The sequence below is a fragment of the Budorcas taxicolor genome, chromosome 23 (genome assembly GCF_023091745.1).
Source record: "Budorcas taxicolor isolate Tak-1 chromosome 23, Takin1.1, whole genome shotgun sequence".
NCBI lineage: Eukaryota > Metazoa > Chordata > Mammalia > Artiodactyla > Bovidae > Budorcas > Budorcas taxicolor.
Window position 1 is genome coordinate 36,921,012 of NC_068932.1, and position 24,969 is coordinate 36,945,980.

Consider the following 24,969-nt stretch of genomic DNA (forward strand, 5'->3'; position numbering starts at 1 on the left):
CCTTAGTTATCTATTTTATACATAGTATCAATAGTGTGTATATGTCCCTGTGGAATCTGAAAAAGTTGGTACAGAGGATCTTATTTACAAAGCAGAAATAGAGACACAGACGTAGAGAATGAACGTTTTGTTACCAAGCTGGGGAGGAGCAGGTGGGATGAATTATGAGATTGGGGTTGACCTATATACCCAGGCAGACTTTGTTAAGCCATCTGCCACTGGGTCTGGTTCAGGTGGCACGCATGTGGTCCTGGTCTAGACCTTGTCTGTCATACCCGTTGACCAAAGGGTAGTAAACCTAGTGTGATGACCGCCTCCTGGAGGGGCCCCTCTGTGTGCCCCCTGCAAGACACAGGGAACATTCCAGAACTGGGATTCCCCTGGAGCCCTGGCTGTCCGAACTGGGGGTGAGGACATGTGTGGTGAGAGGTGGGGGCCCAGAGACGCCACCTTGCACCTTGGGGCAGACGTGTGGGCAGGCGTTGCTGCCTGTGACCTTCCTGCTCCTGCCTTTCTCTGACCTTCTCTGACCTGTCTTGTTCCTATGTGGCCCCCCACCTGCCATGGAGGAAGTACGGAGACCCAGCCCGCACTCAATGTCAGGCCGTTGGAGGTCGGGGAAGCCTGGCCATGGGGAGGGGTTAGTTGGGAGCCTGGTGTATCTCATTTGTCAGTTTATGGAGATGAGTGAGTGATGACCCAGAGAGGTCAACACCGCTGGAGGAAGATTTTGTTAGTTGTGTTTCCCAAGAAAAGGGAGCATGCCACACTGCTCAGGGCCACATGGGGAGCTGGTTTGGTCAACAGGCAGAAAGGGGCTGGGGAAAGCCCAGGCCAGATCCTAGGGGCTTCTGTGTGAATATCAGGGCAGGGTAAGCAGCTTAGGGTTGGCTAGTTTCAATAATCCCAGTCTGGGTGCTCTCCCCAGTTCCCTGGGTGAATTTAGGGTGGGGAGGGGTCACTGGTGCCGTGGGTCAGAGCTGATAAAGAGGGAGCTCAGAATATGGGCTCTGGATCACAGGGGAGACACGAACAACCCTGGTTAGTTTGGCCCTATAGTTAATGTCAAATAGACAAATACAGAATCTAAGGAAACACAAAGTAGGTGAGTGAAGGTAGTCCAGCCATTTCAATATCATTTTTATGTTCTGTCTTTAAATTTACAAAGAATGAAAAAAAAAAATCTTTCTTCATCTGTAAGCACCTTAATTATGGTTGCACGATGTTCTTTGAATCAGAAGTCTAGAAAATTAGACGATTCACAGCGCACAGCAGAGGAAGCTTTCAGAATAATGGGGACAGGAGGGTGTGTGTGTGTGTTTTTTCCCCAAAGGTTCTGCATTTACCAAGGGTTCTGGTTAACACAGTGATGATGGATGTTTACCCTATAGGTATAGTTGTTTAAAAAGAAAAATTCCTCACCAGGATATTTGTACCAAGTGCACTGGAATTTCAAGCAACCAGGGGCATCATTAGAAATATCTGTGTGATTGCACAAAATGTAGGAGCCTCAGGTTGCCTGGGTCTGTGTGTGATCAGTCTGAGCTGCTGAGTGGCCTCAAGCACATTACTTCCCTAATAAATTGGGAAAATTTAAACCTAGTGATCTCTAAGCCTTTCTCCAGTTCCAAACTTTATGACTCTGAGATGCTAGTTGTCTTAAGTAATAACAATACTAAAAAGAAACAACCCTCCCCACCATCCCCTTGATCTGTTATTCTTACAAAAGTAGAAGTTCTGGGTTTCTCAGCTGATTGTTCTGGCTGTGGGCACATGGGATTTAGCTGTATTTGGGAATGGTAGGGGACACTGGAGACCCCAAACAGAAGGACACTAACCCTCTTCCTTCCTTAAAGGGTCCATCTGCTTCGCAAACATGGGGATTGCCATGCTGGAGCCAGCCCTGCCGATCTGGATGATGGAGACCATGTGTTCCCACAAGTGGCAGCTGGGTAAGACTGGGCTGGGCACTTCTGATTCTAGAACTGTCTCCCCAGGGTAGGTCTCATCACTGTAGCCCTGCTGAGCGGCTGGTGGCAGGATGATAAAGTGATTGTTTCAGTTTGACACTTAAGGGGATCAGTGCTTAGATTAGCAATGAGCTTTGGGGTTTCTTTCAGCTCCAGATTTTGCATCATGCCTGATAGAGGTGCAGTTAATACAAAGACCAGAAATGAGAGAGAAAAGATGCATTCAGTATTTCCTCATGTTTCGGCAGCTGAACTATTGTATTAAATGTATGTGGACAGCAATCAAGTTTATGGAAAAGAGAATAACGAGAAACTTAGTTTTATTTTTCAAGGGGGCTTCCCTAGTGGCTCAGTGGTAAAAAATCCACTTGTGTTGCAGGAGATGCGAGTTGGTCCCTGGGTCAGGAAGATCCCCCGGAGAAGGAAATGGCAACCCATTCTTGTATTCTTGCCGGGCAAATCCCATGGACAGAGGAGCCTGGCAGGCTATAGTCCATGGGGCGGCTAAAGAGTCAGACAGGACTTAGCAACTAAACAATTTTTCAAAACATTTAAGTATAGTTGATTTACACTTTTTTGTTAGTTTCTGGTGTAAAGCAGAGTGATCCAATTATGCATGCGTGCCTGCTCAGTCACTCAGTCGTGTTTGACTCTTCACAACTCTGCAAACTGTAGCCCACCAGGCTCCTCTGTCAGAGTTTTCCAGGAAAATTTCATCCCCCAGATCTTTCTGACCCAGGGATCAAACCTGAGTCTCTGTGTCTCCTGTACTGGCAGACAGATTCTTTACCACTGTGCCTCCTGGGAAGGCCCAAGCTTATATTTACATATTCTTTTACATTATGGTTTATTACAGGATATTGAGTATAGTTCTCTGTGCTGTAGAGTAGGCTCTTGTTGTTTATTTATTTTGTATGTAGTAATTTGTGGAGAAGGCAATGGCACCCCACTCTAGTACTCTTGCCTGGAAAATCCCATGGACGGAGGAGCCTGGTGGGCTGCAGTCCATGGGGTCGTGAAGAGTTGGACACGACTGAGAGACTTCACTTTCACTTTTCACTTTCATGCATTGGAGAAGGCAATGGCACCCCACTCCAGTGTTCTTGCCTGGAGAATCCCAGGGACAGGGGAGCCTGGTGGGCTGCTGTCTATGGGGTTGCACAGAGTCGGACACGACTGAAGCGACTTAGCAGCAGCAGCAGCATGTAGTAATTTGTATCTGCTAATACCAAGCTCCTAATTTATCCCTCCCCACCTTCCCTGTTTGGCAACTATATATTTTGTCTTCCATGTCTAAATCTGTTTCTGTTTCCTAAATAAGTTCATTTGTGTCAAATTTTAGATTCCCCATACAAGTAGTATCACATGCTATTTGTCTTTCTCTGTTTGAGTTACTTCCCTTAGTATGATAATCTCTAGGTCCATCCATGTTGCTGGAATGGCATTATTTCATTCTTTTCATGGCTGAGTAGTATTCCATTTTATATATATATACCACATCATCTTTATCCATTACAAACTTAGTTTTTAAGAGGATGAATTTTTTTAGAGTGTTTTTTATTTATAGAGTAATTCATGCTTGCTGGTGGCTTCCTTGGTAAGTCAGCTGGTAAAGAATCCGCCTGCAGTGCAGCAATCGTGGGTTCGACCCCTGGATTGGGAAGATCCCCTGGAGAAGGGAATGGCTATCCAGTCCAGCATTCTGGTCTGGAGAATTCCATGGACTGTATAGCCCATGGGCTCGCAAAGAGTCAGACACAATTAAGAGACTTTCACTTTCGCTTTCATGCTTCTTGTTCAAAACCGAAGTACAGGGAATGAGGAAGTAAAATTAAAAAAAAAAATCTCATATGCATCTTTCCCCTTCTCCCAGCCCAGTCCTCTGTTAACAGTTTTGTGTCTTTTCTGGTTCTGTGCCATCTGTGTGCAATGCTTGAAAACCCAACCCGTGTCAAATCTTGTCATGTACATCACTGTGTGACCTCTTGTTTTTTCCTGTTTCTTTGTCAGAATGCACAGATTTACTTTTCACAGTTAAATTTTAATTTTTATCAAAATTACATATGTACTTAATTTTTAAGTAAAATATTATACAAGTCGTAGTGAAAAGACAGCAGTCTTTTCTCAATGCCTTCTCATCTCCAATCCCTTCCTCAAATTTTGTTCACCCTCAACTCTTTTAGTTATTTCTTCTGCTAATTCCTTGTTGTCTCTCAATAACATGTACACTCTTATTTTTTTTATTTTCCAATTTCTGACTTGTCCACCAGCTTCCTAATATAATAGATGAAGCTTTAATGCCATTATTGCTCTACCTGAGAATATCAAACAAACAACTCACATGTTTTCTCATCCTCTGTTTTCCTAAAACAATTCTCTAACAGATTTTCTTTACGTTGGCTTTCAGTGTTGACATTACTCTGACTGTGTAAATATTGTTCAAAGATGAGCTGTATAGGGTTCTGTGATTATTTCCTTTTAGTGTGTGTGTGGAATCTCGTTCCCTAGCCAGGGGTTGAACCCAGGGCCCCTGCAGTGGAAGCGCGGAGTCTTAACTAGTAGAATACTAGTGGTTTCTTTCTCTTTTACAAGCTGCCTGTTTTTCCTGTAGGTAGTAATTGCTGTCTTTCCATTTCCTTAGATTCCTGTGTAGCATTTGTGAATATATCCCTCAAACTCTCCTGCAGAGATGAGAGACCCTCTAAATACAGCCAAGTGCACCACAGACCTATCCTTTCTGTGTTTTTGCTTGTTTGTGGACGTCTGTTCCACGTCATTCTGTCTCCAGTCCAGACGTGTGCTCTAGGCCATCGTGAGACTTTTCTCTTCTAATATCTGGGCATCTTCTTTGCCTCTCTGCTGTTTCCTGTACCCTCCTCTCAAGCACTCGTCTCTTTGGTTTGCATTCTCATTATGCTGGAACGCATCCTCCAGCAGCTTCCTGAGGTAAAAGTCCTCTGGGATCCTGCATATCTGAAAGTGTCTCTACAGAGGAGGGCATGGCACCCCACTCCAGTGTTCTTGCCTGGAGAATCCCATGGACAGAGGAGCCTGCTGGGCTACAGTCCATAGGGTTGCAAAGAGTTGGTCATGACTGAAGCAACTTAGCACACACACACGCATCCTTGCCTCAATTTTATCCTGAGTTTGATTGACTTAGTCTGTTTGGGTATATAATTCTTGGTTGGAAATGCTTTTCCTTCAGAATCTTATAAAAAAAATATTTTTTTGGACCACACTGTGTGGCATGTGGGATCTTAGTTCCCCAACCAGGGATCAAACCCACGTTCCCTGCCTTGGAAGCATGGAGCCCTAACCACTTCACCACCAGGGAAGTCCTCCTTCAGAGTTTTGAGGCCACTGCCCTGTTCTGGCAGCCAGGGTCGCTGTTGAGGAGGCCAGTGTCCTCATTCCCCATCTTCTGTAGGAGCTTGAAGGGTCTTCTGTTTGTCTCTAGGTTTTGAGCATCCACGATGGTGACTGACAGGAGTCTTGTTTTCCTCCACTCTGCTGGGCAGTCGCATAGTCAGCCTCCTCACTTAGGAAACCCCTTCTTTCAGTTCTGGGAAATCTTTTTATATTATTTCTTTAATCCTACCCCTCTTCCATTTTCTGTCTGCTCTTTTCTGGTGCTCTGGTGGGTCAGATGTTGGACCCTACATTTTATGCTTTAATTTCTTATCTTGCCTTTCCTGTTTCCACTGATTTCTTCATCGTCATCCTCTGAACTCAACTGAGCTTTTATAATTGATGTCATCATATCATACACTTGAAGAGTCTTTTCATATTTTCTCTGAGTGGTTTTGTGTATGTGTTAGGGAGTGGTGATGGGGTTGTTGAAAGAATATCCTCCTACTATTTAGTAGGAAGACTCTCTCCCCCTCCTTGTTTCAGCCTCCCGTGTCATTACCTGGGGTCTTTGAACCTCTTCAGTTCAGTCTCTCTCAAGAAACTGTCTCCTGCCAGTTGAACCACTGAGGACGGGGCGGGTGAGGGGGCGGTTCAGCCTCTTTCTGGTTGACAGCCTCCACTCTCAGCCTTACGTTCACAGCACCTGCAGCCTTCAGCTCCTGAACGTCCTGGGTTCTGAGGCATGAAGGTCTCACTGTTTCTGCCCACTCTGTGTGAGGGTGGAAGGTTCTGGAGCTCTCTGCCATGTACCTCACTTCTCTCCCTCTGGTTGATCCTCCTTCTCACTGCATTTTGCTTTTTCATTTTGTTTCTCCTTGAGCAGACAGCGGAGGGTCTATAGTTTTCTTTTATTCCTTTACTAAAATTTAAGTGGAATTTAGAAAACCCTGTAGATTCAGTCTGCCCTGTTTAACTGGATCTGGCTTCCCAGATGGCTCAGTGGTAAAGAATCCGCCTGTAATACAGGAGATGCAGGTTCAATCCCTGGGTCAGGAAGATCTCCTGGAAAAGGAAATGGCAACCCACTCCAGCGTTCTTGCCAAGACAATTCCATGGACAGAGGAGCCTGAAGGGCTACTGTTCAGGGGGGTCGCAAAATTGTCAGAAATGACTCGGCAACTAAACAACATCATTCCTTTTTAAAATTTAAATATTTATTTATTTGGCTGAGCAGGATCTTTAGTTATGGCGTGCAAACACTTAGTTGCTGCATGTAGAATCTGGATCCCTGACCAGGGATCGAACCTGGGCCCCCTGCACTGGGAGTGTGGCATCTTAGCCACTGGACCACTAGGGACATCCCCATCATTCCTACTAGTGATTTCTTTCTGTTCTGTGTTATGATTATACCATACATTTCCTACCTGTCCTTAGCTGGACATTTGGTTTCATCCCAGTTTTTGCCATTAGAAACCACACTGCAGTGAAATATCCTTTCCATGTATTCCTGCTCAAGTGTGAAAGTACCTGTATCTATAGGGCAAATTCCTAAACTTAAATTGTGTTTTGATATTTGGTAGCCTTGCACTAAAACAGGTGTTATCAGCCATTCCACATTGAGTGTATGTGAGAAAGGGGATCTCATATTGATTTATTTCTGCTTTGTGAGTGAAATTGAGCACCTTTTCATATGTTTATTATCCATATCTATTCCCTTTACTGTGGATTTCTGATTAATATCCTTTGCCCATTTTTTCTATTGTTTCATCCTTTTTTAGAAATTTGTGTTCTTTGTATGTTCAGATATTAATCTTTATCAGATCTTTTGCAAATATCGCCCTTTGTTTTATGTCTTTTGACTTAATAGGTGTTCTCAGGTTTTTTTGTTTTCCTGTTTGTCACTTGGAACATTTAAAATGCCATGAGTCAGACTTAGCAGGCTTTTCCATCATTTCAAGTCAGGTTCAGGAAGGCCTTTCCTATGTCAAGATTATGGTTTCACTGAGTTTCCTTCAATAAATGTATGAGTTGCTTTTTTTTTTTTTTTTTTTTTGCATTTAGCTCTTGGTTTTACAGAGAATGCCTTTTGCTGTAAAAGAGTGTGAGAAGGACCTGATGTTACTGTTCTCTTTGTAGCCAGCCAGCCCTACAGCCGGGCGCCCTGGAATCCATCTGATATTTCCCATGTCCAACTTGCTGGAAACGACCATTTCGTTCTTGGGTCTGTTTCTGGGTTTCTCTCTTGTGTTCCATTTGTCTGCCTGTATCCCCTTGTCAATACCTTACTATTTAATTACTGTAGCCTGAGAATCCTGCTTAATATCTGAAGACTAGGTCTTGCATGTACACATTTCTTTAAGAATTTATCAGTTGTCCTTCCCAGAAGTTTAGTTTCTTTTCACAGTTCTTTCACGTTACGTACTGACATCTTCAGATGGAGACTCTCAGTTCTGAATAAACCCACATTTTTAGAGCCCCCCAACCTTCTCTGGTAGCTCAGCTGGTAAAGAATCTGCCTGCAATGCAGGAGATCCCAGTTTGATTCCTGGGTTGGGAAGACCCCCTGGAGAAGGGATAGGCTACCCACTCCAGTATTCTTGGTCTTCCCTGGTGACTCAGCTGGTAAAGAATCTGCCTGCAATGTGGGAGACCTGGGTTTGATCCCTGGGTCAGGAAGATCCCCTGGAGGAGGGCATGGCAACCCACTCCAGTATTCTGGCCTGGAGAATCCCCATGGACAGAGGAGCCTGGCGGGCTGCAGTCCACGGGGTCGCAAAGGGTCAGACACAGCTGAGCAACTGAGCACAGCACCGCACCGTACCGCACTACCTTCCTCGGGTGAGCTTGCGCAGCCCTTGCAGAGGCGTCTTCACAAATGCTGCCCTCTGGTTGGGGCTGGTCCCTCATCTTCCAGACTTATTCCAGTTGGCCTGGCCTGGGGACTAGTCCTTTGGGGGTCTGCACTGAATTTCTGTGTTCTTTAATTAAAAAAATAAAAATCCTTCATTAAAAAGCCCCAAATGGCTAGAAGCTGGGCTGGATGTGGAGAGACTGCTAAAGGGTGTGAGATTTCTTTTGTGGGTGATGAAAGCATTCTGAAATTAAATCTTAATGGTGGTTTCACAGCCCTGTGGATATACTACAAACCAGTGAACTGTGTCCTTTAAAAGGGTACGCAGAATTGTCTGGTCTGTGGATTATGCCACAAAACCAAACCGTCAACAACAAGAGTCATTCAGTGAAGGAGGAAAGATTCTGGGAGCTCAACTAAGGCCAGTTCTCAGCAGAAATCTCACTCTGAACTTCCTGGCTATGGAGGTGACTGAGGAACTGTGGAGGCTCCCCAGGGTCCTAAGGTGAGCTTAGTGCTTCGCAGGAGGCATGGGCTTCTGTCTTCAAGTTAGCGAATAGCAGTTCTGCAAAGGATCAGACAGCTTCCATCTCAGTGCTGATACCAGTGGATGACACCATGGGAGGTGTTTTTCTCGGGCTCTTTCCCTCTGGCCTGTGCTGACTGGGGCCTGCAGGGGTCCTCAGGCAGTGCTGTGTGTGTGTGTGTGTGTGTGTGTGTGTGTGTGTGTGTGTGTGTGTGTGTGTGTTGGGGGTGTGGCGCGTGGCTGTGAGTGGAGCTACATGTTGGCTTTGCATGTGCTCCTGGGCAAAGATGCTGCTCTGGGCCTCCAGGGGTCCTCAGGGAGTGCCGTGTGTGTGTGTGTCTGTGTGTCTGTGTGTGTGTGTGTCTGTGTGTGTGTGTTGGGGGGGTGGCACGTGGCTGGGAGTAGAGCTACGTGTTGGCTTTGCACATGCTCCTGGGCAGAGATGATGCTGTGTGTGTGTGTGTGTCTGTGTGTGTGTGTGTGTCTGTGTGTCTGTGTGTGTTGGGGGTGTGGCGCGTGGCTGTGAGTGGAGCTACATGTTGGCTTTGCATGTGCTCCTGGGCAAAGATGCTGCTCTGGGCCTCCAGGGGTCCTCAGGGAGTGCCGTGTGTGTGTGTGTGTGTGTGTGTGTGTCTCTGTGTGTGTGTGTGTCTGTGTGTCTGTGTGTGTTGGGGGGTGGTGTGTAGCTGTGAGTGGAGCTATGTGTTGGCTTTGCACGTGCTCCTGGGCAGAGATGCTGCTGTGTGTGTGTGTGTCTGTGTGTGTGTCTGTGTGTGTGTGTATGTGTCTGTGTGTGTGTGTGTCTGTGTGTCTGTGCATGTCTGTGTGTCTGTGTGTGTGTGTGTTGGGGTGTGGCGCATGGCTGTGAGTGGAGCTACGTGTTGGCTTTGCACATGCTCCTGGGCAGAGATGCTGCTGTGTGTGTGTGTGTCTGTGTCTGTATGTGTGTGTGTGTGTCTGTGTGTGTCTGTGTGTGTGTGTCTGTGCGTGTCTGTGTGTGTGTCTGTGTGTGTGTCTGTGTCTGTGTGTGTGTCTGTGTGTGTTGTGGGGTGGCACGTGGCTGTGAGTGAAGCTACGTATTGGCTTTGCATGTGCTCCTGGGCAAAGATGCTGCTCCGGGCCTCCAGGGGTCCTCAGGCAGTGCCGTGTGTGTGTGTGTGTGTGTGTGTCTGTGTCTGTGTCTGTGTCTGTGTCTGTGTGTGTCTGTGTGTGTTGTGGGGTAGCGCGTGGCTGTGAGTGGAGCTACGTGTTGGCTTTGCATGTGCTCCTGGGCAAAGATGCTGCTCCAGGCCTCCAGGGGTCCTCAGGCAGTGCTGTGTGTGTGTGTGTGTGTGTGTCTGTGTGTGTGTGTGTGTGTGTGTGTGTGTGTGTTGGGAGGGGTGGCGCATGGCTGTGAGTGGAGCTATGTGTTGGCTTTGCACGTGCTCCTGGGCAGAGATGCTGCTGTGTGTGTGTGTCTGTGTGTGTGTCTGTGTGTCTGTCTGTGTGTGTCTGTCTGTGTGTCTGTGTCTGTGTGTCTGTGAGTGTGTCTGTGTGTGTGTCTGTGTGTATCTGTGTGTGTGTGTCTGTGTGTGTGTCTGTGTGTCTGTGTGTGTGTGTGTCTGTGTGTGTGTCTGTGTGTGTGTCTGTGTGTCTGTGTGTATCTGTGTGTCTGTGTCTGTGTGTGTCTCTGTGTCTGTGTGACTGTGTGTGTGTCTGTGTGTCTGTGTCTGTGTGTGTGTCTGTCTGTGTGTCTGTGTGTGTGTGTCTGTGTGTGTGTCTGTGTGTCTGTGTGTCTGTGTCTGTGTGTGTGTCTGTGTGTCTGTGTGTCTGTGTGTGTGTCTGTGTGTGTGTCTGTGTGTGTGTCTCTGTGTCTGTGTGTGTGTCTGTGTGTGCGTGTGTGTGTGTGTTGGGGGTGTGGCGCGTGGCTGTGAGTGGAGCGTACGTGTTGGCTTTGCACGTGCTCCTGGGCAGAGATGCTGCGGTGGTGTTTCTGTTTTCTCCAATTAACTGACTCATCGCCCTAATTGACCACGTCCTGGCCGTACGCAGGGCTCTTCAGCGGCCTCGCCTCCTTCCTCTCCAGACACGTAAACACAGTCAAGTCTTTCACGTCAGTCAGGGACCCAGGCCATCCAGATTAGATAGCGGGCCACAGGCTGCCTAGATTTCATCAGGAGGACCTCTTGCAGGGCTTATCTCTCCGGCCAGATGGTGCCCCAGCCCCATACCTTTCCACCAGTGACCTGGCTCCTTCCTTGCCCCAGAGCTAGACTTGTGTTTCCTTCAGAGAATCAGATTTCTGTTCCCATTTGCAGTGTCATCTCCTGTGTAGGGGGGATCTCCCCCCACTCCCCACCATGTGGGCCCTTGGCACCTTGCTGCCCACCTCTCCTGAGCCCCTCGGGCCCCTCCCAGTCAGGTGAGGAGACCCCAGGCTGGGCCTGTCCCCAAGGTGAGGATCCAGTGCCAGGAGGCCGCACAGCTCTTTCCTGGAGACCTGGCAGCTCTGCCCCTCTGGTCTAGGGTCTCATGAGGTGGGGGTTGAAGCCTGCTGCTCTTGGCTCTGGAATGTAAACCAGGGCTGGTGGGTGGAGATGATGGGAAGGCTTAGGGCTTGGTGTCAGGGTGCCCGCCCTGTCCTAGGAGGTGCCCCTGAAAGGCTGTCTGGAAAGGTAGTAGGTTGCCACCCTTGGTCTCTAAAGCAGAGATGGATGGCCCCCTCTTGGAACACTGGAGCAGTTCCTCCGTGAGGCCCACTGAGGTCTCTCTGAGTTCCGAGAGGCTGGCTCCGTCGATGATGTAGGTGGTGGAGGTCCCAGAAGGCCGAGGATGCAGAGGCTGTGTCAGAACACGAATCGGGAGCTTGGAGCCTGAGGTCCAAAGAACGTGTGTGGCCCTGTCTGCACCTTGGAGGGAGAAGGGGGCCCTCTGGGCTCCCGAACACGCACCCTGCCTGTTTCCCCATGGGGCAGGCTGCTGGACCAGTGGGGGTGCCTTCGAGGGACGGCCTTCAGCTTTGTGAAGTGAACGCCCTTGCTCAGGGTCTTTCCTCTGAATGGTCAGCTGGTTCTAGGCACCTCCTGTGTGCCGCTGCGGAGCAAGGCTGCAGGGAGACAGATGAAGTGGTCCCCGCCCACAGCAGCTTGCTGCAGTGTGGGGAAGGTCAGCGTGCCAGGGTGAATGGTGGGTCAGGTGGGGTGAGTGTGGAGTGACGGCACAGGGATCAGGCTGGGAGGGCAGGTGCCAAGGCCCTTGGTGCTCACTTTGCCACGTGATCCTCAAAGTGTGCAGTGGGAGCTGTTGCTGTCTCTGGCTCGAGGTTCAAGTGACCCATTCAAGCCTCAGCTGGTAAATCCCCAGCTGAAATGAACACCTTGTTGCCCCCCTCCTAATTCCATGCTTCTGGCTAGAGAATCATGAAGTTGGTGTTTGCCATCTGAGAGTACAGCTGACCTTTGAACAGTGGGGGGTGGTTAGAAGCACTGACCCTCCTCACAGTTGGAAATTCGCTATAATTTATAGTTGCCTTGGTGTCTGTGGTTCCACAGGTGTGGGTTCACCCAACCGTGGGGCTTGTAGAGCTGTAGTATTTACTATTGAAAAAAATCTAGACGCAAGTGAATCTGAGCAGTTCAAACTCATATTGTTCAAGGGTCAGCTCTGTTTGCCGTCCGTGGAAAATGATCTGTGCTGGCTCCTGGGTTACTCCTGTGCACTCAGCATCCCAGCTGGTTTGCCTGGGAAGACGTAGCTCATCTGGGGCATCCCCTGAGCTTGTCTGCATCCCTGCTTTGAAGTTTTGGCTTCAGTGATGCTTCCCATGTTCCATCTGGGGAGTCAGGAGTCACCAGCAAGGCATTCTGGCCAGATGCTGTACCAACCACTTTCTCCAACCTCTGCTCAGGTTCTGGGCCAAATGCAGCCTAGAAGTATGTTTTATTTGGCTGGCACAGGTGTTGGCATGAGGTTTATGTTTTTAAAATACGAATTGCCAGCGTGTAAAAATCAGGTGACTTCGTGTAAGAATCTGGAGTTCCAGCTTCTCTAGAAAAACCAGATCATCTCATTTGGGACTTCAGTCCCCAGGGCGGTCACTGTCTGGGCAGAATGGCAGCTGTGCCGTCAGGTGGGCCTGGGCCCCCCACTCTGTTTTCCTTTTGTTTCTCTGATGCTGAAGCTGAATGTCAGCGGCTCTTTATCACAGTATCCATGCTGTCACTTTTCTGATAGTTTGTGTGCTTCATTCATTAATGCCTCCTGACACTCATCCTCAGACAAAGGCCCTCATGATTTCTTACATCTCCAGACTAATTTAGTTCTCTGCTATGCCCCTGCCAGGGTCAGGTTTAAACACCAGCTGCTTTGGGGAGCTTTGCCAGCTTCAGACTCTGGTTCCCTGATCACGGCACTGGTACCTGTGTGCAACCCCAGCTCAGCCATGTCGTAGTTCAGATGTCCTCTGATCCTTTGAAGTGACTCTCATGGTGATCAGGACCATGTTGTGCCCGTTGTCTTTGCTGCAGCCCAGCACTGAGCTGGGCGTGAGCTGCCGGTGATGTTTGCTGTATCCTGTCACCTCTAGCAATTGTGTGGCCACTGTATGTTGCTAAGTGTGATGGAAATGGTTTCCTGGAACGTGAAATGAGATTGCACTTAATTGTTATTTTCCAGATTATCAAATCTAGAATGATTTGGTTTTAGATTTAGCTCCCGTAAGCAATCACTGTTGAAGTCCCTTCTGTTCTGGGAAGCTTGGCCTTTCTGGAGTTTTTTCTTTGTTAATTAATTTTTATTGGATCATAGTTGCTTTACAATGTTGTTTTAGTTTCTACTGTACAGCAAAATGCAATCTGCTGTATGTTTACATATATCCCCTTTTTTGATTTCCTTCAATACTGTGTATCTGAGAGTTTGATGGCTTGTGTTAGTGCCTGTGGGGGAGCCAGTGTGTCTTTGGAGAGGTAAGATCACACTTGCTGCTCGTGTGCTAGTGAGCTGCCTGTACAAGGAGGACTCTGGCCCTGGGCCTTTGGAGTGAGTGGGGAGCTGCTGACCATTTATGCAGTCAGATGATTGGGAACAAAGCAACATTTACCACTTGTAGGCAAGGCTTAGGAACCAGCCTGGTATTTCTGGATTTCAAGGGGAAACACCAAAAGTGTGAGAAGTTTGAAAAGCCATCTTTGGAAAAGAGATTGTCCTATTGTCCTAAGGATGGGTGGAAGCCAGATGGAGCTGATGTGGACAAATGCCCTGGCCACCAAGCATGGGCTGGCTTGAGTAGGCTTTCCTATTCAAGGCAGAGAGGCATGTTCAAGGCAACCATCGCCCTCGTCAGCTGTGAACTCAGCTTGGGACTTGCAAAGTTCCTCTCCTGGGAAAACATGAAACTGTCAGTCACATAGGATTTGGCCACAAAAAAATGACCACGCATTTATTTACTTATTTATCTGGCATGCACAGATGTTCATAAAGGGAATTGAAAGCAGGATGGGGCTTCTCGAGTGGCTCAGTGGTAGGGAATCCGCCTGCCATTTTAGGAGACACGGGTTTGATCCCTGGTTCGATCCCTGGAGGACCCCACATGCCACGGGACAACTAAGCCCATGTGCCACTCCTGAGCCTGTGCTCTAGAGCCCAGGAACTGCAACTGCTGAAGCCTGTGGGCCCAACAAGAGAGCCACTGTAAGGAAGAGTAGCTCCGCTCGCTACAACTAGGGAAAAGCCTGACCAGCAATGAAGACCCAGCACAGCCAAAAATAAAGAAATAAATCTTTAAAAAAAAAAGCAGGATGTAGAACCGTAGGTATAATACTATTTTTTTTTAAAGACACAAAACTCCTGTGCTTATGCATTTATTTATGTACATAGAACTTGCAAGGGAAAACAACTGTGGGATTATCTGAGTGATGGAGCGTGGGAGAGTTTTAATGTTTTCTTCCTTGTGCTCATCTCAGTGTTCCTGACTGTTGTCAGTTCCTGTGTCTTTGTTCTGCTGTACACATACAAAGGGAGGCACCTGGGAGCGGATGACCACCACTGGTCACTGCCTGTGTGGGGTGGCAGCTGGCAGCTCCACAGCCAGGAGCCATCACTGTCATCCACCCCAACTCGCCTGGTAAAACCCACCACTAGGCAGAGGTGGGGGCGAGATGAAGCCCACGATAGAGGGAGGAATCTCATTTCTGTAGAGGCGGCAGCTTCGTGTGGGCGGATAAGCCGTGTGGAGTCCAGACTAGCTCCATCAGACACCGGATATTAGCTGCTTGGGTGCAGGTCCCAGGGCTTCATTTCCTCAGCTCTCATCACAAGTGTAGTGCCTCACAATTATTAGTTTTTCTCACACGTGACTGATATCTGTACTGATAAGGTGTCCCTTTCATAAATTTACAGGCGTGGCTTTCTTGCCAGCTAGCATCTCTTATCTCATTGGAACCAATGTTTTTGGGATCCTCGCACACAAAATGGGGAGGTAAGATGAAATGAAACAACCCAACACTCACTCGGTTACAGTAACAAACTTACTTTAAAAAATTCCAAGTGTTTCTAGTTTCACTACTATAACTGTTAGAAACTTTCACTGCTATAAACTGTTGTTTCCACTGAAAACCTGGGTTGGGGGGGAAATAATTTCTTAATGGTGCTTTTTTGTTTTTTGACAGATGGCTTTGTGCTCTTCTAGGAATGATAATTGTCGGAATGAGCATTTTATGTGTGAGTAAAAGATGACATTGCGGGGGGTGGAGGGGAAGATGACATTTGACAGGTGGAAATAACCTGTAAATGAAACTTTTGCTTTGGGCAAGAGTCATCAACAAATATGGCAGTTTGAAGTTTGTTGACACTTAGTTTTATTAATCTTCCATTTTCTTCTCATTTTTTATCATGTTAAAAACTTCAGACAAGAGTCTCCAAAGGGTTTATCTTTATGTCAGTTGGAAATTATTTAGAATGTTTTATTACATTGTTTTTATTTCACCTTGTTCCCCTCTTCCTGTGCGTCTAAAATATCACAGTGGCTTGAACACTTTAGGGCAACTAGCCAGAAACAGTAGCAAGATGTTTTTCTAGAATAAAACATCATCTACCAAAGGCTAATATCTACCCCAAATGAGACCTTCTGGTTCTTTTAAAAAATGGAGTATGGTCACTTCCCTGGTGGCCCAGTGGCTAAGACTTTGCCCTCCCAGTGCAGCAGGCCTGGGTTTGATCCCTCGTCAGGGAACTAGATCCCACATGTAGCAACTAAGCGTTCGAATGCTGCAGCTAAAGATCCCGCATGTTGCAACTAAGACCCAGTGCAGCCAAATAAATAAAAATAACTATTAAAAGAATGGAGTATAGGCTAGGCTGAACTTTCACATATGGAAGTGAACTAGCTTTTCGTGGTGGTCACAAAACCCATTTCAATTCTATTAAAGATTTGGAGGGTCCTCTTCTGCCCAAACCCCATCTTGCTCCCTCCTCCTACTTCTTTCAGAAGAGAACACACATAACAGGCCTGAGAAAACCTATTTTTAAGATTTTCTGTGATAATTCAGAGTTGAATAGCATGTTCTTTTGGCATAACATGTATTTCCTCTTACAGATTCCTCTTGCAAAAAACATCTATGGACTCATAGCTCCCAACTTCGGAGTTGGTTTTGCAATTGGTAAGTCATTGGAGCCTTGTGCCTAAATTTAAAAATTTGTTTTCCCAGTACCAAGAAAGAGTTCCTCAACTTCCCTGGCAGTCCAGTGGTTAGGACTCTGCACTTTTACAGCAAGGGCTTGGGTTCAGTTCCTGGTTGGGGAACTAAGATCTTGCATGGTGCACTGTGTGGCCAAAACAAACAAAAAGAGTTCTTACTTGGGCAGACTTATAGTTACTCAGTCTAAAATTTCTAGATGCTTGACAGGAGGCTGTGGCACCTTAGCTCATGTACAGTTTGTAGACTGTCCACAGGTACTGGCTTTCATGAACTAGTTATTTATTTCCTGAAAACCAGTATTGTAAAAGCCTGATATTTACAGAAGCAAAATGACACTCGACTGCTGAGCCTGGGCAAACAGGAGAACTGCTTACTCAGAACCCATCTGTTTGGGCTCATATCTGTGCACAGACCTTCTCATATGAAGCTGGGGGACAAAGGCTTCACATGTAGTTTTCAATAAGGTTTGGTACAGAAAAGGTAGACTGATGTATTGATGACCAGCTGTACTGTGGGAATTTTCACAAGCAAAGGGGATAAATCTTTGTAGCAATGTGAGGCACAGTAAGTAATGTGTTAGGAAAAATCTCGTTCACATGTTAGATAAATAGCACATGCTTGTTTCTCATTTATAATATACGGATTAATCATGATAAAGGTGAATCTGTCGCAGGGTAAAGGCAGAAGTCAGATCTTTGGTACAGTAGTGAGGATGGAGCCTTTGCTGACCCCTTAGACCAGGCTAGGTTATCCCAGCTTACGTGCATACATATACGACTGAGTGACTTCACTCACTCACTAACCCAACTTTGTTGAGCTTTGGTGGCTCAGATGGTAAAGCGTCTGTCTACAATGCGGGAGACCCAAGTTCAAGCCCTGGATTGGGAAGATCCCCTGGAGAAGTAAATGGCAACCCACTCCAATACTATTGTCTGGAAAATCCCATGGACAGAGGAGCCTGGTAGGCTACAGTCTATGGGGTCGCAAAGAGACATGACTGAGCAACTTCAGTCACTCATACACATACACATACATATCTGTATCCATATACATAGCTTCTTACAGCGCCTTCAGAGCATCACTCACAATCATAATTTAGTTTTCAACTCTTTGCTCTGTTCACCCTTATCCCAGCACCTTGCACATTTCAGGTGATCAGCACATACTAGTTGAATGCAAGAAATTTCCCTTACCCTCCTACCTCGGTAGGGGTGCGGGTGAGGATCTGATGTTTGAATGCCCTGCCAGGGGTGTTCACAGCCATCATCTCATTCAGCCAATCATTATCATCTCCATTTTATTGATGGGGAGAGTGACGTTCAGAGAGATAAAGCATGACGATGCTTAACCAGCCAGGGGTTTGGATTTAGAACTCCGAATACACATATCCTTTCTTTATGCTTCCTGTTCTCTGACTATTTTAGAGACCAGAGGTCCTAATACAGGTCTTGGCAGTGGTGATGGTTTTTGGTGTTTTAGCCAACTAAATGAGCAAACCTCTTTTGATTTTAGTTTCCTGAGTAGGGCCGGGCAATCCCTTAGACTCTTTCCTGTTCTGGTTCCTTCTGATTCTCTCTATGCTTTCTGACTTTAACTCTCATAATCTAGGAGTGAGGCCAAGCTGTGGGTGGGGAGGAGGCTGGGTGAGGCATGTATGCCCTCTTTGAGGGCAGAGGACGATGTGGACCAGAAACTAGTGAATCAGGAAAGCACCCACAGGAAGCAGGCTCAGGGTTCACACAGCCAGTAACCAGCATCCCTCTGGGTCTGCAGAATGGCAGGCAAGCCCCTAGAGGACTGAGTGCTGTCTACCAGACAGTGGAGGACAAGATGAGGCAAGGCAGGGAACAGGCAAATAGTAGTCTGAGTTCCAGTCCCAGCCTCAGGCACCTTTAGTCTGTCTTCAGTGAAAGGTCTGTTGTAGGGAGTTTGCCTCAAGACTTGGCAGATAGCGGTGAAGAATCTTGGCAGGGTTGTGAGGTTAGGACACAGTCATTGACATTCAGCCCGCTGTTGGTTTCCATCAGTTTTCTGTAGACTGTCTGTGTTCCCTGACTGTCCACAGGCATGGTGGATTCATCAATGATGCCCATCATGGGCTACCTGGTCGACCTGCGGCACGTGTCGGTCTATGGGAGCGTGTATGCCATTGCTGATGTAGCGTTTTGTATGGGATATGCCATAGGTAAGGACATTGGGTTTCCTAAAGAACTTTTTTTTCTCAGTACACGATTGATAATGCCTACTGAAAATTATTTAAACCTTTGCATCTTTCTGCCTACATCTAATTCTCTGTTTCCTGAAAGGTCCTTCTGCTGGTGGGGCTATTGCAAAGGCAATTGGATTTCCATGGCTCATGACAATTATTGGAATAATTGATATTCTTTTTGCTCCTCTCTGCTTTTTTCTTCGAAGTCCACCTGCCAAGGAAGAAAAAATGGTAAGAAAAGTTTTAGGATGCAATTAAGTGTTTCTTGATCATTTTAGCATGGTCTTCTGGCTAGCATCTTATGGCTTGGTTCTAAAATATATTTCTACCCCTTTTGAACAGAACTCCCCAAATATAAATTGTAAGAGTTCCTTTTTAGTTTATACCACATGGAGCAGATACTTCTTTGACTGTATCAAGCATTATGTTTATACACTTGAAGAGTGAAATAATTTTCATATATAGATTAGCTGTCAATATAGCTCTCTGTCAACCAAATATAAACATAGATTGCCTGGAGAATCCCAGGGATGGGGGAGCCTGGTGGGCTGCCACCTATGGGGTCACACAGAGTCGGACATGACTGACACGACTTAGCAGCAGCATATTGACAATTAAACAATTTAATTTTCAAAGCTTCTTGAAATCTTGAACATAACTTTTTTACCTCCTGTGCTCACTCCTAAGATCAACCATTTTTGGTCCTGTTTGCTTTTCTCCTAACCCTGATGGTTTTCAGTAGTAGTGTCTCAAGTCCTTCTGCATAAGACTCTGGAGATGGTTTTAATGTAGGTAATAGACACTTATGGGAAAACATTGTTTTATGTACCTTTGGGCACATGTGAGCACATCTTTATAATGTTTAAGTTAACAATTTCATGACCAGAATCCTAGCTATAGGCAAGATGTAGTATTGAATATAAAGTGTTCCCCTTTTGAACAAATTCAAAGTTATCAATTCTAAATTTGAAATTTGAAATGCATCAGTCATTTTACCCTTTCCAATAAGTGTTCATACCTGGTGCTGCTGCTGCTGACTTTTTTTTAAAAGTCCGATGCTAATGGACATTCATCTGGTTGAAAGAAGAGGGCCTTAGATTAAGAGTGAATGAGAGAAGCAAGGCCGGGGGAGATGTTATTTTTTTGTTTAGTAATGGATGTGAGGTTCCCTTGCACTGTGCTCTTGGGAGTACGTCAGAAGTTCTCCATGACGTTTGAACTGAAATGGGTTTTAAGGCTTTGGCATTTCTTAATTGCCCTCTTCATGATCTTCCCCAAAGAGTAGGTTTTAAGGCAGACACAGACCCTGAAGTTGGGTCGTGTGTAGTCTTTGTTTGGGGCATTTGGGGCATTTGTTAATTTGTTCAGTATATTTAAGAAGTGTATCCAGCACTGAGCACTGGTCTTGTGCCCTTTATTATATAGGATTTAAATAGGTATCTTTGAATTACTCACACCCATCTGACTCTTCCTCTTGCTGATGCCTCCCCAGCTCCGAACAACTTTCCCATCTCTCTCAGGGCACTTCCTGTTTTCCAGCCTGGTCATCTGAGTTCCCTGGCCACCTTTGTCTGACCCCAGCAGAGTTCCTTGGCCCCCATCAGGGTCAGGAAATTCTCTGTGCAATCACAGAAAATAGTTCTTGTTCTGTTGCCACCATATCAATCTGATTAAGGCTGAATGAAGATTACTCCCAACCCTATTTGACCAAAAAAAAAAAAAAAAAAAAAAATCACCTACAAATAATTCTGTCACCCAGGAGATTGTGTAAGACTCAGAAGGTAGTGCAGGGCCCTGGAGCCAAGCTGTCTCTCTCATAGGAAGACGATTTAGCCTTGACCTCACAGGGTGGTTTGAGGATTCAGTGAAGGAATCCCAGCAGAGTGTGACCCCCATGTCTGCACACAGTAACTGCTCAATAAGTTGTCACTAGTTTCCACATAACCCCACCCTCCTTTCTTGCGCTTACCTAACTCTCATGCAGTCTGTCAGCCCAGCGGTCCCTCAGGTCCCTCCCTCTCTTCTCTCTGTGAGATGAGAACTCTCATAACCCAGCACTGCCCAGTGGGCTTCCCTTGCCGAGCAGCAGACGTTAGTGGCTACCGTGTTATCCGTTTGTCAGTAACAGCTTCGAGGGCTTATCTGAGGTCTTGGAGGAAGTGGGTGAGGTCAGGGGACCAGTTCCCACTCTGGAGTCCACACATGATGGGCAGAAGGCCTCTGTGCCTCTTCCCACACTTAAATCAAGGCTTTTTTTCATTTAAAAACAAAAGTGCTGAAAGAAGTGGAAGAGACAATCCTGGAAGGCAAAGCGATAAGGGCTAGGCTTCCAGAAGCTACTTCCACTGTAAAATGTCACTTAATAAGTGCCTAGCAAGATGAATCATTGAAAACCAGAGAGAATGTGTGTCTCCCTGCCCATAATTGATGCATGTAATTGAAGGCATCATGTCAGATCCATTTGAGGGGCATGATGGTGACAGGGGAAGGTGGCAGCCAACAGCCGCTGCCTACTCACTATGCAGGCAGGAAGCAGCCGCTGGCACTGAGTGATGAGAGGGAGCGAGGGCAGGAAGCGGTGCGTGCCAGGGCGGAGACACGATCGATTACCATCCACTTGAGAAAATCCAATACCACCAAGTGCCTGCATTCAGGATCAGCAGTTACCAAGCGCAGGGGACAGGAGAGCCAGAAGGCATACAAGCCTTAGCAAGTCATTCCTTCATTAGGAAACATTCTGATTAAGTGGTGTGTGGACTTAAGCTTGAAATGGAAAGTTCGAGTGCCATTTTATGGTTCTCAAGTCATCTGATCATGAACCAGTTTGTGAGCACCTGAGTTTTGCTTTCATTTGGTTTATTGGATTTCTGGGATTTTGTTTGTTTGTTTGAAATCAGTGTTATCAATACAGGCAGAGAAAAAAGCCTGTTACTGTAGTCCCTCTGCAGGTATAAGAAACACCAGCTCTGTCATTTGAGGAACTGCATTCCATGATTGTAGCCTCTGGCTCTTAGAGTAGCCAGTGAGGAAACTGGGTTCTGGAATGGACTTTTATTTTTTCAGGTTAAATTTTTTTTAAAGATAGGGCACATTTCTTAGGTCTCAATGGACATGAGTTCGAGCAAACTCCAGGAGATGGTGAAGGACAGGGAGCCTGGCGTGCTGCAGTCCATACAGTTGCAAAGAATCACAACTTAGCGACTAAACAATTTAGGTCTTACTCTTCAAGTTTACAATTGTTGCTCAGACAGCAAAGTAGGCGATTTGAAGACTGTAGCTTTCTTTTACTGGCTGATCCTGATGCAAAACCATCACTTAAAAAAACAAAAGATAACGTGGTAAATAAGTCTTTTCTAGCACACAGGAGCCCTGGTATCTTTCAATGTCTTGAAGCCTGGAACTCTTACATTTTAATCCTTTGATGGTTTCACTGTCCTAGCTTCATATTTATATTATTTTTACACTTCACTTGGTCCAGCGTGTTTTCACTGCTTTGGAAATCCTGACTCTATGGTGTCTGATATGAAACCAGGCATTTGGCAGGACTGGAGCTCAACTCTCAGGAACGGGCTTTGCTCTGAATACAAATGACAATCCCCTGCACCCTCCTCTTTTATACTTCACTTGAGGGTCAAACACACCTTTCTCCCCACAGCAGTGCGTGGAGGACTGCTAATTACCAGGCTGCTCCCCAGGTCCCTCTACTCGTCCCTCATGCCCGTGATTTACCCACTTGCTGCTGCTCATGCCTCTCTTTTCATGGCACTTTTGGACTATTACATGCCATCTGGCTTACTCTTGTATAACTTAAAAAAAAAAAAAAAAGATGGCACAATAAATCTTTAAAAAAAGTGTTCAGAAGCCAGTAAGCTAGGTTTTAAAAGTTACAAATGATTTTTTAAGAAAGAAAACGCCTTTACCTGGTATAGGTAGTGTCAGCAAATGCAGTTTGGTTAACTGATAAGTTCTGTACAGTGCCAAATAATTGGTCTGACTGAACATCTTCCCTTGCAATGCAGTTTTAAAATTGGGTCCCTGTTATGTGCCCAGTGCTAGGTTCCAAAAGTCCTTAAGTCTGTGTAGTTCATAGTGACTTAGCAGCAGCAGCCAGGGGAGAGGCCTTTGTGGTAAGGAAGAAGGATGGCCATCCTTTCCAAGGCTGGCTCTCCGCCTGTGGGCCTGGGGTTAATACGGCCTCTTGCCTGGCCTTCAGGGCCCTACAGTCAGGGTCTGGTTGGTCTTTCCTGTGATGGTCTCACTGTGCCTCAACATTGGATCTCGGGGTTGGCAGGAGGGTGGGGGAAAAAGCAGGTTGCTTTAATGTCCTGCAAGCTTCAAGTCCACCCCTATCTTCTCCATGTGCTTTCCCCAAGCACTTAACTCCCAGGAAGCACTCTGTCCACGAACCCTGTGGAACCATCACTTGTGTGCAGTGAGGTTCCTCAGTTGCTGGGAGAGGACCTTAAAGGCACTGAAACACACATCTGATAAGTGCCCAGTAAGCTGTCATCAGCCGTGCAACACTGCTTTGTCCCAGAAGATGCCACACATAAGTTGGGTGGTGCTTCTCACAGCATGTTGACACCAGTGTCACTAAGGGTAGGAACCTGGGATTCGATGTTTAACCTGCCCCATCGAGTGATTCTCGGGCACGTTTGAGGATTGTGACTCCAGAGGCAAGACATGGAGCTCTTGATGGCTAAAGCTTTTGTGTTAAAAGCACACACCCATGTGGCAAGAAGGGTCCTGCTGTCTATCACTTCAGTTACTTTTGAAAAAATTGAGCTCTTCTTGAAGTCCATGTATCAATTCGCTTGGCAAGCAGCATAATAATGAAAAAAAAAAAAAACTAGAGTTGAATTTGCAGCTAACAATTTGAGCTGGCAGCCTAACTTAGACAGTCACGGAAATCCTTATCATCACAGACCACACGGCAGATCATTTTAGAATTTTTTGGGAAATGATAAATGGGTTAAGGGCTGAGTGGAGACACAGCAGCTTATCAAATCTGTGGGACAAGAACTGGGAGGAGCAGCTGACAAGTGCCAAGATAGGTTGCAATAGGCTAACAGAAGATTAATTTAATCCAGATAAATGTTGCCATTTAGATTTTCAAATGCACAAAAAGGCACTGGCGGGATAGCTTACGTGGAGAGAAACTGAAAGACATGCCTGGTGAGAGTTCATTGCAGTTGCACCATGTCATGCTCGGCACCCCTGGCTGTCCTGTGGGGCGTCACCAGAGCGGATGCTGGCACAGGCTGCTTGGGCTCGATCCACACCATTTAGCCACACATCTCTTGGTCTAGGTCTTTGGCCCCTGTGCCTACACAGAGGGTGATCAAGCTATCACATAGGGCTGTTGTGGAGTAGAGATATATTGAGAATGCCTAGCACAGTCTCAGCATGATAAACCCCAGCTGTATACTCAACACTACGTGCTTGGTCTGTATACTTCCAGGAGGAATAATGACTGTAGCGCTTATCAACTGAGGATCAGTTGATCTTTTAACAAGTTTTTGTTACAATAAGGGAGCACACAGAATTTTTACGTGTATGAGAGAAACATACTTTTTATTAATAAAATAATATTAATGACGAAGAGGCCAGCCAGGACTCGGGAAGACAAGACATCCTTCCGACATGCCACATTTAAAAGATAAGGGCCCTGTGATGCTTAATCCAGGGAAATCAAAGGGGCCATACCTGTGGCCTTAACTAAGGAGGATCCCGCCACCCTAAGTGTAAACTAAACCTAACCTGAATACCCCTTTCTTCATAGCTTACAGGTTCCTCCAAATCGACTTAGGGTCCCTGGCAGATGTACTAGGAACACTGTAGAGACTGCTTCTGCTGCCTCCTACTGCCTGGAATTTTCACTGTAGAACTCCAGGTCTTCTAGGCCAGGCACCTGGCAGTTGCACCAAATTACTGGTTGGGTAATATTGGGTGGTACTGTAGGAAGCTGTCAAGCTACTAATCCTTCGTCTTAAGCAGTCTCTGCCTTCTCTTTGTGAACCAGTGAGTTAATGTATCTGCGCCTGCTCTCTCTTAGGCTATCCTCATGGATCACAACTGCCCCATTAAAACAAAAATGTACACACAGAACAGCAGCCAGTCGCATCCGATAGGTGAGGATGAAGATTCTGAAAGTGACTGAGACCCGCAAAAGTCCTCCAAGTACCTAATTGTATAAAAGTGTTTCAAGTGAAATGACTCATCCAGAACTGTCTTAGTCATACCATTCATCCCTGGTGAAAGTCATGCAACCAAAGGTTCTTTCTTTTCCACGGTTATGATCGATTGCCAACGGCCTTATAAAGAAAAAGCAGCTTTTCTAGGGGTTTGTATAAATAGTGTTGAAAACTTTATTTTATGTATTTGATTTT

At 46.3% G+C, this 24,969-nt stretch overlaps 1 protein-coding gene across 1 annotated transcript in view; it reads left to right on the top strand.

The window, feature by feature from the left end:
• The window catches only part of SLC18A2 (solute carrier family 18 member A2), a 39,351-nt gene extending 14,611 nt beyond the window's left edge, over nucleotides 1-24,740 (top strand). The window contains exons 9-15 of the mRNA XM_052660693.1: nucleotides 1,857-1,952; nucleotides 15,074-15,152; nucleotides 15,343-15,394; nucleotides 16,269-16,332; nucleotides 18,437-18,556; nucleotides 18,678-18,811; nucleotides 24,636-24,740. Of these exons, the coding sequence (XP_052516653.1) occupies nucleotides 1,857-1,952; nucleotides 15,074-15,152; nucleotides 15,343-15,394; nucleotides 16,269-16,332; nucleotides 18,437-18,556; nucleotides 18,678-18,811; nucleotides 24,636-24,740 (650 nt within the window). The remainder of the gene's footprint in view (nucleotides 1-1,856; nucleotides 1,953-15,073; nucleotides 15,153-15,342; nucleotides 15,395-16,268; nucleotides 16,333-18,436; nucleotides 18,557-18,677; nucleotides 18,812-24,635) is intronic.
• The last annotated feature ends 229 nt before the right edge of the window (nucleotides 24,741-24,969 follow it).